The sequence below is a fragment of the Erpetoichthys calabaricus genome, chromosome 13 (assembly GCF_900747795.2).
Source record: "Erpetoichthys calabaricus chromosome 13, fErpCal1.3, whole genome shotgun sequence".
Lineage (NCBI taxonomy): Eukaryota > Metazoa > Chordata > Cladistia > Polypteriformes > Polypteridae > Erpetoichthys > Erpetoichthys calabaricus.
The window spans coordinates 145,350,719-145,367,650 of record NC_041406.2 but is presented as its reverse complement, the minus strand read 5'-3'; the positions used below and the strand labels follow the sequence as shown (position 1 = coordinate 145,367,650).

Genomic DNA, 16,932 nt, shown 5'->3' with positions numbered 1-16,932 from the left:
TCACTCGAGTGAAGATGGCCAACTCTCCTGCTTCCTTAATATTCTATAGCCGCTCATTAAAGCACAGGTAAAGGACAAGAAATTAACGGCACAATCCTCCACACATTTAATTACACACTTGATGTACCATAAAAGTAAAACATTTTAATTGCCATTTCGTTATCTTCTGCCGATGACCTGAACCGTATAAAATAAACCAGAATGTCTGACACCTGAGCTCCACCAGCACAACTAAACGCACCTTCTGTGTATTAAATTAGGAAACCGAGGGGCATCTCATTAAAAATATGATCATCAGATAACTGGATTGAATTCAGATGTTAATTCATGGCTGCTTAATGAATGCCATTGTAGAAATAATCTTACCACATGGGTGGCTTTTAGTGTTCGCCCATCAAATCTCGTCAGGCTTGAGCTGTCTTCAGGAAAGACGTCACACTCCTCCAGCTCCTGGGCGTTACACGGCGGCTTATCTTTTTCAGGGTTTGCATTCTGGAGAAGGGGGAGAAAAACAAACAAACGGATAAATCAGCAGCTGATTATTTCAAAATTTAAAAATCAAAACATGTACACTAAATAGAGCGGGTGTCATCATGTTGGTTCTTTCTTTTCCTTTTCTTCATTTAGCCATCAGTATTATGGTTTTTTAGGCTGCTAAACACAATGCCGTTGTTACCTTTTCGATTCACGGCCATTCTGTGATGGCTTTACGATTTGTGTCTCATTTTGTGATGCCATCTTGGTTATTTTGGACCATTCTTGTTTTGTTAGATGTCATCGATGCAGCAATTTATAAAGGTCGCCTCAGATGTTCCTGTGATTTGGACAAACTCCGTAATTCTTTAGTTTCCCAGTTTCAGACTAATTTGCTTGTTCTACTGACTTCGGTTTTGGATTTTTGCTTTGGTTTCGATGAACGAATGGTTAAGTCTTTCGGTTACAAACTCAGCCACATTTTCTGATGCACCTCAATTCTTCTGCATCTGCTCTGAAGAGTGGACAAATGAATAAACAGACAGATAGACAGGTAATCAGACCTAAAGATCACCTTGTCTAAAATCGAAGGGGCGGACTCTTTGTGCATGAGAGCAACCAGCCAATGAGAACTCAGCTGGAAGAACAATGCACACAATGCAATGTCGAGGAATAAGGAAGGAGGTGGTTTGGAGCTCACAAACCAAAGAGAGGCTCGTCTGTCTAATGTCTCATATGTTTTATGTAACACAATAGAATAAAAAAAGAAAACAGGGTCAACAATCTTTAAGGCACTCATTTGGCACATTATTGGTGGTCAGGAGAAAGGGGTGGGCTCACTAAACTTCACAAATGTGTAACTCTACTGGAAAGTCATCAGAGAGTCATGTAGTTTGTCATCCTCCATCATTGCTAGTCTTGTACCCTGAAATTCTCAGGGGACAACATCAGCAACTGCAGTCATCAAGGTTAATGTCCTCTCTGACTAGAAGTCATGTGATGTGACACTGGCCAAGGAAAGATAAATTCGGAAAAAAAAATAGGATTCAGATGTATTTGACACTTTAGGGCCAAAGTCAAACTGTCCAGTGTGGGTGTGAATTTTAAGTGAACAACACACATTTATAAGCCGTAACAATGAACCACATCTGACCTTGATGTACGTTAGGCTACTGTTGTACACATGTGGGACATCACGATAAATCCTTTTCAGATTCTAATAAGATAACAAAAGCAGGGCACTCACCAAGTCTTCTGAGGTAAGATACTTTAGTCCCTCCATTATAAGAGCAGCCTGAGCAGGGTCCATGATAAATTCTCCATTTCTGTCACCCATAACTACTTCAGGCCACATTGGTCCCTCATTCTTCTTCACCAGGTTTATCTCTAAACTGAAATGAACAAAGATTTCACAACTTGAACTTGAAAACCCCACACCTTCAGTATATTTTCAGTGGCAAGGATTTATATAATAAGGTGATTAACAAAGGTATAAACCATTCTTCAGCCTGCTTAATCAAGTTCACGGGAATAGCAAGCAAATGGAAAAGGTGCCAGTCCACCACAGGGTCCATTCACGCACCATCGATTAAACCAACCTGCTCATCTTTGAGGATGTGGAAAGTAAAAGCCACACAGACAGAGGAAGGAGGTGGCAGGTGGATTTATAAAGCAGGAATCCTACCCACTATGCTGTCCTGCGATCCCACAATACGATAGAGAGATAGAGAGATAGATAGAGAGATAGATACTTTAGCATTTTATAGATTTGATTTTTGGCCTTTAATCTTAATTACAACTATACTGAAGGCAGTAAGAAATTCTTTTATTACCTCGAGGTGCAATACTATTAGCAAACTTTATAGACAAGCAAAGCAGAGACACTAGTGGGCCCGTGAAGGTCATTACAGTAAAGACATTAAATGGTGACCCACCTACCCATCCTGCTTCACAAAACTTGAGACTTACTCAAACCAGAGCTTATATAGTACCTGCAGTATGGAAGACAAAGCAGAAAAGCAGTCGGGACAGGATGGCCGTCTAACCATAGGGAACCCAGAAGCAAATCCATATGGGGCCAATTTAGAGTTCTAACCTGTGTCCAGCAGGGAGCGTTCGCTCTACAAGTGGAGCAGGTTCAATGCTGGGAATCACTCTTTTGGAAAAGTCATTCTGCTTGCAGAGCCAGCAGAAATCTACAATGATGACGTGACCACAACAAAAACCAGTCATGACACCAATGGTCATTTTATATTTAGCTAGTACTGAACATATTTGTTTTTTCAGCATACAATTCGTGTCCAGCACCTCAGGTAGACCCCCAATTTAGTGTAAACCGCAGGCCTGTTTTTGAGTTTTAAGGCCTTGGCCTATTTAATGGGGATTTGCGTCTTTTTGAAGTCTTTGGCTGTGTATCACAACAGTTTTTCGTTAGTTGCTGCCTCAAAGCTTTCAGTACTTGGGTTCAGACCCCAGCCTGGTCACCGTCTCTGTAAAGCTTTGAGTTTTCTTGCGATATTTCAGTTTCCGGACACATACCAAGTTAATGTTCTACTCTTGTTTGGACAGCGAATGAATGTGCCCTGTGATGGATTGACGTCCCTTCTGGGTCTGAGTATACTCAAAGCTGCAGGGATAGGCGTCAATACCACTATGGAAGTAAAATGATTAATAATCCAATTTCCCTAACTGTGCAAGTGTTTGTGGGTAATTAACTAATGTTTGCCATCGCTGTGATCAGGGACTTCTTTTATTTTTTTCCTAGCAGGGGTACCTGGTGCTGCCTGGGGTGGACTAAAGTGCAAGTGGTGTCACTAAATAAATTTCCCAGGTGCCCCAATCCAACCTCTGCATACCGCTGCATTCCTCCGAGGTACAATCACTAAATGTTTCCCAAGGAGAAGCGTGATGGAACAAGCACAGCCTATGGTCTTCCCACGTACCAGTTTAACAGCATGGATTTGCATAGCAGACAAACACACACTCCTTTATGAAGGTCTAATGTTACCAGTAAAGCTTGTTTTACAGTACCAGTGCCAGTTGAAGCCCATTTGGAGTCCATAGCAGGTAGTCAGTAGTAGATTTCCCCAAACTGGTAGGGGAATCCCCCTTTGTATCCGGAGCACGTGCCCCTACAGTTACATAAACGGTGCCCCTCTGTGTACACACCACAGAATTTACAGCAGTGTGCCCCACTTAGCTTTCATAAATGGTGCCTCTTGGGTGATGGTGCACAAAGAGTATCATAGACTTTGACAACTTGACGGGGTCGTCTGATTTAATTACATTAATGGTGCCCCTCTGTGTACATAGTGTGGTCTTTACGGAGCGCACGCCCCTTACCCATCACATGTATGGCACCCCTAATGGATTGACAAACTCAGGCTGTAAACACCATTCTGAATTTCTTTCGTTGTGGGCACCTCTGCTGTGGGCTGCTGCCCAGGATGCCAATACCTAAATCTGCCACCGTCCAGTAAGAATATTCTGATAAGCGTGTGCAAAGCTGATTGGTGATTCTACGTTGGCCTGGCACGACTGTAATGGACAGGCATCCCATTCAGGGCTGGGTCCTACACTGTGTTGGATGGGTGGATGGACATGAAACGACAGCAGACAGACAAAACACTTCTACAAGTAATAAATACACGCAAACACACATTTTCCTCTTGACAGCAGATTATAAATACAGATATTTCAAATGACACATAATAAATAAAATAACTCAATCCCAGACTGCTGTGAGGAAGAGCTGAGAAGCAGAGCAGATGTTGATTTGCATTTTCGGTTTTGTTGGCACAAGCTGAGCATTTCAAGCTGAAAGCTAACAACACAGACAAGGAAATTACCGGAAGGCACAGAAAAGAGTAAGGGCACTGCATGGGGCATCCTGTCCTATTACCAGTCTTGAACTGCGAGTCCATCAGTCCAGCTTCTAATGGGCTTAATCCAGCTCACCCTGGCAACTGCAACCAACCATGGATGGGGCATCATGCCGGCACAGGGCATATCACGAACAAACCAACACGCATCCATTCAAGAAATCCAAAGATGCCACTTAGCTACCATGTCGTATCGTGAGAAGAACACAAGAGTAATCCTAAAGGGTGGTATTGATACCAACCATAGATGGGACACCAAGCCAGCACAGGGCATACACATGGACAACCCAACACTCTTTCAGTCGAGGAATCCAAGACACCTTTTAGCTGCCACATCATACCCTGAGAAGAATACAAGGGTAATCCTACAGGGTGGCTTTGAAACCAACCATGGATTGTGCATGGACAAGCAACACTTAATCATTCAAGAAATCCAAGACACCATTTAGCCACCATGTTGTAATGTGTTGAAGACACAGGATGATCCTGCAGTACTGGGTTGTTAACACCAGCCCGAGTTTTTGCGCATTGAATGTCATGACCAACATCTCCATGACATTCGTCAGTTTGGGTGCCACACCGGACTTGGCAGTTCTGTTTAACTGGACGATCCTCAGCTACAAAATGTTTTGTGTTTTTTATGTCTCACTAGCAAAAAGAGACGACTGTGGACTACAATAAGCATAATGAAGGGGGCGAATGTAATTAATTATGGAGGTGAATCTATTTATACGCAGTACGATGTCACTCCCTGTTATTATACAATAAACTGCAGACACAAACCCTGCCGTGACGTTTATCACAAATGACGAGGACCTTTCATTCAAATCACTTGTGCTCTCTACAAGAACGTGAGCTCCTGCTTCAATAAGATTTTCAAGGAAAGGCGAGTGCCACACGTGAAGGTAAAAGGGCTTGACGCCTGGCACTCTCTTGCTTGTACGTTACATTAACGTTGTTACGCTTTGCATTCTCGTCTCACGTTTTACCAGGCTAAGTGAACTCAGTTAATTCTGTTTGGCACCAAGTTAAAGGGTTTGGCCTTGTAGGATCCGTTTGACGTTTTTCTTCCTTATAAAGTCAGTAATAGCAGGCACAAGTCTTCTTCCGTCTGCAGAGTCTCACATCCATTGTTAGCTACGTGCCACTGACCAAACGCTGCCACTGACCGACTAGGAGATTATCAATGCACACAGCGAAAGGACCGGCACAAGTAAAAATGTGTTGTGGTCGCTAACCGTGTGCAATACACAGAGTCCTATAAGGAGTCCTCACCACACTGTGTATCGTGGTCTGTGTGCGGACTTCACCCTGTAAGGAATAACCAGGCCAAGAGGAGTTTGAGGTTTACTCAGGACCCCAGGGGTGGACTGGTCATCAGGACTAACAGGGTTAGGGTTACCACAGAATGCAAGAATAACAAGTGACCAGGGGAGGGGTTTGGGGGGGGCTTAGGATGACGTGATTGGCTCACAGTGATCCCTCCAATCAGGCCTCCGGCAAATCAGACCAAAAATGAACCTCATCTGTGGGAGATCCCGTCTCGGCGCTCGTGCCCCTGAAGCTTTTGTTACAAACGCCACAGCAACGTTTGACCGTCGCTTTAATGGGACAAAGAGGCTCCCCTTCTCATGTCTCACGACCTTATGGGCTTCTGCTAAGAACTTAAAGTAGAAACCTCTAGAGGAGGCGGCAGGACGTTCTGTAGAAGTCAAGCTATTCTAAAAGACATAATTTACTGCAAGTTATGAAGTGTAAATTAGCGCTTTTTATTTTTGTCGCGTGACATATCTGAAGGCCCTGTGTGCGCGTCAAGAAGTGCGAACTGTAAGAGAAGACTCAATTAAGAGTAAAAGAATGCAAATGACTTTTTAAAAACAAACACCAAATACTGCGCTAAACCCACAAACGCACAGCACTGAGTCATTTGTATTAATTGACGGTACTTGTATAACCGTATTAACACACATGGAGATGTTTAGTGCAGAGCCCATTATTTACTTTAAGAGCAGCTGCCTGACGGCCGGCACTTGCTCCGCTCCTGATGAAGTGCTTTGACAGTCCGGTGCCAGGACTAATGACACGGAATATTCCAGAAGGGATCCCATCGCTCTGAACAGAGATCAGAAGAGCTGCCTCTCTCCGAGTAGCTAACAAGTCTACCAATATAAGACCCACGTGATTCACCAACGCACAGGCGCATATAAGGAGTCCTCACCCCCTCACGCGCTTTCACATTTTATTTTTATACCACACTGAACCCCAGGGGACTTCATCGGGCTTTTTGACACCAGTCGGCAGAAAAAGGGCTCTTTAATGACAAAGTGAAAAGAGCATCTTGTAATGTGGTCTGAAATAATGACGACCATAAAACACCAAATAATCCATCACATACTGGAAGTATTTACCGCTTGAATATGACGCACCTCAGTAGTGAAGCCAGCTGGCTTTACAAGTCACGTCATTCTTTAATGGAGACCATCACGACGATCACATACTTTCACCTGACCCTACATAGCAATATCCAACAAAAGTGAAAGAAAACTAAACTGTGTGACGGGAGAATGCCATCAATTTTAAAAACATCGAAACTACCAAAGTTAGCACTTCAGATGTTGAACTTTTGTCTAAAGCCAAAGGGGGAACCCTGGAAAAAAGAAAAGGCAATCATAACAATGAACTTCACGTCATTGTCAACCTGGGCACAATCTGCAGCACAGCATTGGCAGACGCCATCACATTCCTCACCGTCACTGAGCAGGTGAACCACACAGGCCCTGATTTACTAATCTCTCATGAAAGCCTCTGCTGCCAACCTCAAAGACGCCAGTCGTGGACTCTACTGAATGATTCTTTAACACAAGAAGAAAAGGTGTTTACCCCCAATGGTCTTGTTGTGTCCTTGAGCTGCTCTTGTAGGCGGACAGACCGGTTGACAGCACTGATCTACCAGTGCAGCTAAAGCTCGCTCTACTGGATATCTGGGAGTCGCGTTTAGAAATTGACTCTGCTGCAGCATTCAAAAACAGCAAGTGCAGAAGTGAAGTGGATTGGCTGTCTATACAAATACAACTTAATAAAAGGTAAGTGTTTCAGGGTCTGTTCATTCTGATATCTCTGTCATTTAAAAAAAAAAAAAAATAACACTGCTTTTGTGCATCTCATCTGGCATATCATGGAGAAATACACATTGAATGTGCCATTCCACTAGATGGCTCATCACTAGCATTTGTAATAATAAAATGTGTTGCATTTGTCATTCCATGAGGAGGCGCACTACAATCAACACTGGTTCTACAAATCACATACCAAATGGCATATAACAGGGACATGTGCAGTGCATTTGTCATTCCAACAAGTGGCACATTACGTCAACACTACTTCTACAAATTCCATATTAAATTTCACATAACAGGGACATATGCAGTGCATTTCTCATTCCAACAGATGGTGCATTACAAACATCAACACTGCTTCTACAAATCTTGTAACAAATGACATATAACTGGGACATATGCATTGCATTTGTTATTCCAACACATGGAGCATCAAAAACATTAACAGTGCTTTTACTAATCCAATCCAGCATATAGTAATAGAGACATATGCTTTGTATTTTTAATTCCATCACATGGCTCATCATGAACATTTGGTGTAATAAAATGCACTTTATTGCTACATGCATTACAAAATAGGTTTCATTAGATGGTGCACTGCAAACGTTAATGCTGAGGTCTACGTCGATTACTTAGATTTCAGCCCGTCTTAGCCGGGGAGCACAGTTAGCATTTTCATTGTTTTTCCAGAAGCTCTCCTTCACCATTTGGTCTGCTGGACAGTTATCATAATTAGACAGTTAACGGTGCAGATTCTTAAGTTCTTACTGCTGATGTGTATAAACTGAAAGCCACGGCCTCACCTTTTCTCTTTCATAATCCATGTGCTGGCTTCACAGTCAACCAAGGAGTACAGCTGGCCATCCATCAAAGGAGCAAAACCCCGCAGACCAACTTGAAGGTTGTCCATCGACAGTTTAAAGTGGACGGATTCCTTTGTCGTGCCTTCAGGTAAGCGTACCGCAATTGTCAAGTCCTCAGTGGTTTGCTGCCAGTAGTAGATTGGCTCTAAAGAGCAACAAAGAAAAAGAATTAACAGCAGTTATAAGCACGTCTACATTTACATTCCTTAATCCGCCAGATTGTGTGTTGTTTTTATTACCACAGTTCGTTTTTTTTAACCATTTACTGCCTATATCTTCTATAACAGTGGTGTACAATCCCTGGAGACCCCTGTGTCTGCAAGTTTTTACTGCAACAACCTTCACAATCGGTGGAACATTTACCTTCTAATTGACCACAGTCACGGTCTCTAATTCTTTTTCTTCTTCTTTATGTTTTCCCACTTCTATGTGTGGTCCAAGTGCTTCATCATCTTCTCCACACAGCTCAGTCCTGCACCTCCTCCCCAGTCAGACTGTTTTCCTTCAAATTTTCTTTTCTTTATCCATCCACCTCCTCTTTGTCCTCCCTCACTTTCATTTCCCCTGGACTTCCATTCCCATCACTCTTTTGCTTACATATTCCTGGTCCCTCCTCATCACATCTTCATACCACTTCAACTTACTTTCCTGTACTTTCTCTCCCACTTTTGCTGTTCCTCTGATGGTCTCATTTCTTATTCGCTCCTTCATTGTAACTCCACACAACCATCTTAATATTCTCATTGCTGCCACCTCCAACTTCTTCTCCTGCTGCGCTCCCTTCACTGCCCATGTCTCAGCTCCATACTTCACTGCTGGTCTTAAAAGCCTCACCTTTAACCTTCATCTTCATTCTTTGATCACACAACACTCCTGATACCTGCGTCTAATCGCTCCATCCACACTGCACTCTGGAGGTTCTCTCTACATCATATTTTCCATCTTGGCCTACCACCGATCCTAGACATTTAAACTTCTCCACTCTTTTCAGTAGCTCTCCCTGAATCCTGATCATCATGAATCCTCAGATATTCTGTCTTCTTCCGGCTTATCTTGAGCCCTCTCCCTTCCAAAGCAATTCTCTGTTCTTACAACTTCCTCTCCCATTTCCTCTTTTCTGGTGTTACACAACACAATGCCATCAACACAAAGCCTGCACCAGGGGATTGGCCTTTTTAATCCCACAACTCAACCATAACCCGGTCAATGAGGTAAGGCCTTAAAGAAGACCCCTGGTGCAGACCTCCTCTAAGTGGGATCTCAACTCTTACCTCAGCACTGCTTTTCACCCTGGGCATCACTCCCTCATACATATGAGAGGTCTGAAAATCTAAAGTCCACCTTGAATGAAAGACTTAAGAGTCGCAGTGGACTCCACACGGTCAACAGTCGGACAGTGTTCAGAAGCCATTAAGAAGGCTAACAGGTTATATAGCACCTTGAGGTGTGCAGTACAAGTCATAGGAGGTTCTGCTCAAGCTTTATAACACACTGGTGAGGCCTCATCTGGAATCCTGTGTAGCGTTTGGGTATTCAACTTAAAAAGGACATAGCAGCACTGAAAAAAGTCCAGAGAAGAGCAACAAGGCAGACTCCAGGGCCACAGGGGACGAGTTATGAGGAAAGATTACAAGAGCTGAGCCTTCTCAGAGATGAAGAGGAGTCCTGACAGAAGTGTTCAAAAGTATGAAGGGAATTAGTCCAGTGGATCGAGATGGTGACATTAAACACAGTTGGAAACTTCACACAGAGTTTTCCTTCACATAGAGAACCACAGACACCTGAAATAAGTGACCAAGTAGTGTGGTAGACAGGAGGACTTTAGGGGCCTTTGAGGGATTTAAGTGGACCGGACTGACGAGCTTTGTTGGCCGGAATGGCCTGTTCCCGTTCAGATTGTTCGAATGTTCCAATATTGTGGACAATCCTCACCAACTCCTCTTACTCTCATTTCTCTCTCATTGACCACAGTCTTTAATTGGCTCATCTGCTCCCCCCCCTTCTATTGCTTTACATTTATGAGAATGTGGCCATCAAGGCTCCCCCTTCTGTGCTGCGCTGTATGGCCGCGTCCTTCGTTGAGCTCTGAGCCGACCCTCCGCTGTGAGGGTTACATAAAAATGACCTGAAATGGAGTGAAGCACCACAACGGTCACAAAGAAATCACATTTCTTCTCAATGAGGTCTCATTTTTTTTTTTTTTTTTTAATACTATCGATCGAAACTGAGAAGTGTGTTAATGGACGGCATCAATAACGTGCCCCGGCTTACGGTGTCCTGCTGAAGTACACTGGGCAGATTTTCCACAGCTCTGCAAAGCCAATATTTAATATACAGGAGTGTGATTTATCACGTTGGAAATAAATGTGTGCATTTCAGGGCAATTTCAGTGAAAAAGAAATGTAATCCAAATAACATTTTTCATCTGGGGACTGTTTTTATTACAAATTAAAATTTTCCAATGTTTTTTAAATAAGGCAGAATGACATGGCGGTGCAGGGACGTTGATCTGAAGCCGCTGCTTGCATCTTCTCCCTGTGGATTCATTTCTCCTATTTCCAAAGACGTGTTTGCGTTTAGCTAATCTGTAATTCTAACTGGGGACCGCCTGTGCCTGCACGGGAGTGGGCCACAAGCTGGACTAGTCCTGTAGACCCAATGAGGTGTCCTGCCTTGAGTCAAGTGCTGCCAGGACTGCTGACCGGGACTGAGGGGTTTAAAGTTAAAAATCACATACCGCAGAAGTGGGACACACAATGGCAGTGCGGCCGCCTCCACCAACCATTCATTCACTTGCCGGGTCCACAGAAAGACTAAACCTACCTCATTGGGCACAGATGTCAGCTCAACTGCTCATATATATTGGGCCCCCTTGACGTCGCCATTTAATGTAATATGCACAACTATGGCGACTTTCAAGGAAACTCGAGGAGTTTGAAAAAACCCACGAGAATACCTGATGGTGGAACTTCTACAGGAACTGGGTTTGACACCAAGACCGTTCTATTTTATTACATAAGCTGCTAAATGACATTGGACTTGTGGGCTCAGTGCTTGTCAGGTTTAGTTCTTATTTATCAAATTGATGCCAGGTTGTACAGAAATGTGCTGACAGGACTCCATTATTAAACTCAGAATTTAAATATGGTGCCCTGCAGAACGCAGCACTCTGACCTTCACAGTTTTCACTTTACAAGCTTCCTGTTAGGTTTCAGCCAGGATTTCTTCCCTGGCTGGGGTTCAGATCTTTGCTTTATGTCCCTTCTGTCCATTTTTGCTTCTTTCATTTACATTCATATTGCTTGCGTTTATTATTTGTATTCCTTGTTTCTCATTTTGCCTACGTATCAATGCCTTGGTTGCTCCACGTGTTTTGCAGGTGATTCCCCCACAGTTCTTCATGGTATGGATTCCACCAGATCTTGGAAATGTCGCTTTGAGATCCCAGTCTACGTTGACATGCATCACACAATGTGTACAGACCGGTCAGACTGCCATTCCATGCCATCATGAAGGTTTTCTATTGGATTCAGATCCGGTGACTGGGAAGGCCACTGAAGAACACCGAATTCACTGTCATATTCCTGAAACCAGTTTGTTTTGTGACACGGTGCATTATCATGCTGGAAGTAGCCATTAGAGGATGGTGGCCATGAAGGCATACACACGGTCAGCAACAACAGGTCACGGCATTCAAGTGATCACAGATTGGTATTAATGGGCCCAAAGTGTGCCAAGAACACACTCCTCACACCAATACACCACCAGCCTGGGCTGCTGGCATAAGGCAGTTATGGTGCATGGATTCAACCATCTGTCTGCTCCAACAAAAGTCGAGATTCATCAGATCATGCTACAGTCTTCAGTTGTCCAGGTTTGGTGAGCTCAAGCCCATTTCTGACCCAGCTTTCTGTTCTTGGCTGACAGCAGTGGGACCCGACAGTGTCTTCTGCTGTTGATAGCCCATCTGCATCGAGGTCTGATGGGTTTTGCGTTCTGAGATGCTCTTCTTCTCACCACAGCTGTGGTTATCTGACTTACTGTAGCCTTGACCCAGTGGGGCCATTCCCCTCTGACCTCTCTCATCAACAGAGCTGCCGCTCACCGGATGTGCTTTGTTTTCGCACCTTTCTGTGTAAACTCTTCAGACTGTTGTGCTTGAAAATCCCAGAAGATCAGCAGGTACAGAAATCCTGAAAACCAGCCCGTCTGGCACCAACAATCGTGCGACGGTGCCCAAATCCATGAGATCACAATTCTAGTGTTTGATTTGAAAAGGAACTGAAGCTCCTGACGTGGATCTGCAGGAGTTTACGCATGGCACTGCTGCCACAGGATTGGCAGATGAGACAACTGCATGGATAAGCAAGTGCCCAGGTGCTCCTTATCATTTGATCATTTGAGTGTAACGTGTACAATACATGTGAAATTGGAAGAGATTCTGAAGCACACATAAGAGAAGACACAAGCAACAGTAAGTGGTGAGATGTCCTGGAAATGACAACAAGCGTCAGCGCTCGGTATGACACACAAGAGCCAGCCATTAAAGCTCGTCTGCTGCCATTCATAAAATTGTACATTAGACTTGTGAATTCGTCAACTCTTGTATTTGTAGTTGGCTATCATGGAGGTGCAGTAAGCACACGGACTGATAGGGGGTCTTCCTCTAACAACTGTTGACGGAATATGACTAGCAATTTTCAATATTCTTACTAAACACTAACAGAATTAACGAAGAAGCTATTCTTTTTACATAAGAAGAGTTTACCCTGCTACATGAAATGGCCGCTGAAGAGAGACCGGAGTCGGCTGAACGGATGTTCCAGTCCGGTAAACTGAATTCTAATATGTCACACAGCTAACTAAAGATTGCCCCAACTCCCACGTCTCATAAATAGAGCTCTATTGCCCCGTCAACATTTATTTATAGACTCCAGACTTTCCGCTGGGAGGCCTGAAACTGTAAAAATAAATTAGATACAAAGATCTCTCTCCGTTTGTTTCGTTTTGTTGTTTTCTTTTCAACCAGCCAAAGCACTTCAAGTAAGGAGAGGACTTCACACAATTGCTGGCCTTCTGCGTCACTACAATACTTCATTGACCCTGTCAAGAAAGATGTCCCTTATCACAGCGGGTAATGAAAGAAATACTCAATGTGTCAATTTCCATCAAGCAGACGGGAGCTATCATAATTATTTCAAGGCCTAGCAGCTCATTCGTCTTTGACGTCTCTTTATGACTTAACTTGTCTGACCTGCTCCTCTTTCCAGACAATCAGTATGCATGGAAATCAATTTTAACTGTGGGATAAGCCCAAGCGGAGTATTACTGCACCACCCAAAAATAGAATTAAGATGTAGAGGAGGAAATCGGCGAGGAACGCATTAACAAAATCCATCTCCACAACCCAGTATCCTGAATACATCACGGCAGGTGCTGAGCCACGCCGTCGGCCTCTAATCTTTGGGCTTCGGATCGGAATATCAACCTCATTTAATTTCCATGGCCTCCTGCCAGCTAAATCAACCTTTACACTGTAGGAAAGAGAAAGTATAAGAAATAGAAGTCATTGGGATAAATTCAAGGCCTGCTGTCATTCTCAATCTACAAGCTCCCGTTAGGTAAGATTACTTCGACACACAAGGTGGGCCATGGTGACGACAAAGGCGTTTACTTATCGTCCGTTCCAGATGACCCTCAGGCTCTAAGACGGAGGCCCTTAATCACAGTCCTGGGGGGCCGCAGGATCACTTCAACCAGCTTCTTAATTAAAACCCATTTATTTGCGGCTACGGCAGTCGGTCCATCGGGCTTAATTTTAGTGAAATTGTGAGGATTCCTAACCCTTATCGTCTATTTTAGTGTTAAACTGCACCATCTGGGCTTCAATTATTTCCAGTTTCCTTAACCAGCCGCAGCTTCAGAACAAAATGCAGAAAAATCACAGAAACTGCCAGCTCTCCAGCTAAACAGGCTCCCTTTACAAGAGTGAATATGCAGCATGGAGTATCGACAGGACATGTGAAAACGTCACGGAGAACCGTTCACTTAGTCAACAGATTTGAACAGGCAGACTACAGTGACTACAGATGAAGGTGGAGGCCCACAGACTCGAGGCTGTCATGGCTGCCATGGACTAAAGACTGACTTCAAGGGGGTCAACACTTATGCCGTCAGTTAGGATTAATTGAGACCACTCTGTGGAGATCTGTTTTCATGCTGACGTTAAAGAGTCTTTTTCTGTTGGCCAGTGTCACAAAAGCCGAAATAAATCAACGCTGATTAAACATCGTAGAACAAGAAAACGTGAAAACTGCCAAGGCGGTGAATACAGGCACTCTGTGTGTGTGTGTGTGTGTGTGTGTGTGTGTGTGTGTGTGTAGTTCCCGAGGTTTCTTCCATTTTCTTCTTAGAGAGTTAAGACTGGGGGGCTGTCAAGAGGCAGGGCCTGTTAAAGCCCGTTGCGGCACTCCTTGAGTGATTTTGGGCTATACCAAAAAATAAATTGTATCGTATTGTATTTGTCACGCATGTGCATCAGTGAAGCACTCTCCGGGCTCATCAGAGGTATGTAATACCGCTCCGTATCTAGAGGGGGCGCCAATGCTAACACCTTCCTCTCTTGTTCCCTTTGCAGCACAGAGGGGCCGCCCAGTGAGGACAACTGACTCCGCCCCTTCCTGTCCTCTGGCTATCCGTCCCGCTGCCGCCCAGAGGAGGTGTTCAGTCTTCTACTGAACCCCACACACGACGCAGTCCCTTCCTGACTACCATACCATCACCAGGCCCGAGGGCACTCTTGATTTGAAGCTTTTTCTGTTGCCGTGTATAGCGGCCCTAATTTTTGAGGAGTTAAAAATCAAGTATTTTGGTTTGAATGAGGTGGGGATGACTGGATGGGCACCCCAACATTTTCCCATGTCGACCCCTACATATAATTTGCACATAACATGTGCACAGACACACACACACACACACACACACACACACACACACACACACTCGGTATATTTGACGTACAAAGGAGTAAAATGTGTCACATGAACAGAGGGCACCGCAATTCTTACTAGCATGTCAACCACAAATGTGTCTGTTAAGTGGATATGAGACGCCAAGGTAGCACATTGGCACATAAGACACATTTAAGGCCTGACAGGGACTACCAAGGGAGTGAAGAGCCCCACCAACTCGTACTTCTACATACCACCATGGAGAGGCAGGGGCACTATGAACAGAAAGTGTGGAGCCCCAGTGCATGATGTCTCATAGGCCACAAAATGGCAGCAGGCAAATCCAGTCCTGCTGACGGCTGAAGAAAACACCTCCTGAAATTCAGAACGTTACCTTTTCTCTCCTCAACGTCCATTGCTTCTTCACTGGTTTCTCTTATTGGTTCCCCGTTGACCTGAATGAACTTGAAGGGCCTGTCAGATGCAATCATGACGCCATTGCCTTCTGGTTCAAGTGCAGCGTAGTGAGGAACTGACTTGCCATGCAGGATTCTCCTTGTGAGTATTTCATATTTTTTTTCTCCTGCAATAATAATAATAAAAATAATAAGATGATAAGAACAACCACCATAATTAAATGTAATAATAGTCTCCTTTTTGTTTGTTGTTTTACAAATCCTGCACATTTGAAGGGGACAGACAGGGTCAGGTGTATTAGAACGGTCCTCCCTTTTTACCACATTAAGACGTTTTATGAATGCCAAATAGAATTTGACAATTAGCACCACTCAGCTTCAGTACATCATATCTGTGGGGGTTCACAACCCCAATTATTAGAAATCATTTCCTAGTCCGACTGATGTGCTGCCTTAATGCAGTTTCAGGCACCGAAGATGAAGTCGCACATCCTTGAACCCTTCATCAAAACCGCTTAGTCACCTGGTCAATAATAAACGTGCAATTTAACATGCGAGCCCGCTTGCTCCAGCTCAGCGTCACGGAGGTCCGGAGCCAGTTTTGGGGGCACTGGGCATTAGGCAGGGCTGAGCTCTGGATGGGCCGACAGTCCACAGCAGAGAGAGGCCACCCAGACATGTCACCCTACGGCAGGACAGTGCCAGGCCACACACACACAGCTGCTACGGTCACAACTGTCCTGAAGAATCAACGCTGGCCTGCCCTTTCTCTTGACCCTGACCCACAGAATGTCTTTGGGATGCCAAACTTCGAGGAGGCATCGGGTTTCTGCCCGCCAATGGTCAGCAGCTTCATCGGGCCTTCCTGAAGGAACAGCAGAACATCCGACAAGTGGTGCCAGGCAGCGGCACGCGACACCGAACGGCTGCCACACAACAGTCGTCCTCGTTTTCTGCTGTTTTTATTGTCATGCTGTTTTATATTTGTATTATTCTCCTTGGTGTCTTGTCACTTCAGCAATGAAGGCTGAAATCTCAGACCGACAAGTGTTGCGTTTCTTTCTTTTTTTCCCAGCAGTGCACATTTGGCTCATCTTCTGCGGCACAGTTGACGAGCCGCTGCCGCATCCTTTAGCTGCTCAAATCAGCAGCCGACCCGAGTGTCACAAAGCAGTAAAAAGCCATTTGTCAGGGAGACTGGAGCCGTCTCACTTCGGTAAATCCCCGGCAGG

General features: G+C 44.4%; 1 protein-coding gene across 1 annotated transcript in view; it reads right to left on the bottom strand.

The window, feature by feature from the left end:
• The window catches only part of nudcd1 (NudC domain containing 1), a 74,843-nt gene that overhangs the window by 16,500 nt on the left and 41,411 nt on the right, over nucleotides 1-16,932 (bottom strand). Inside the window, exons 5-8 of the mRNA XM_028790912.2 lie at nucleotides 15,679-15,867; nucleotides 8,275-8,479; nucleotides 1,721-1,865; nucleotides 367-492 (exon numbers count right to left, since the gene is read on the bottom strand). Of these exons, the coding sequence (XP_028646745.1) occupies nucleotides 367-492; nucleotides 1,721-1,865; nucleotides 8,275-8,479; nucleotides 15,679-15,867 (665 nt within the window). The remainder of the gene's footprint in view (nucleotides 1-366; nucleotides 493-1,720; nucleotides 1,866-8,274; nucleotides 8,480-15,678; nucleotides 15,868-16,932) is intronic.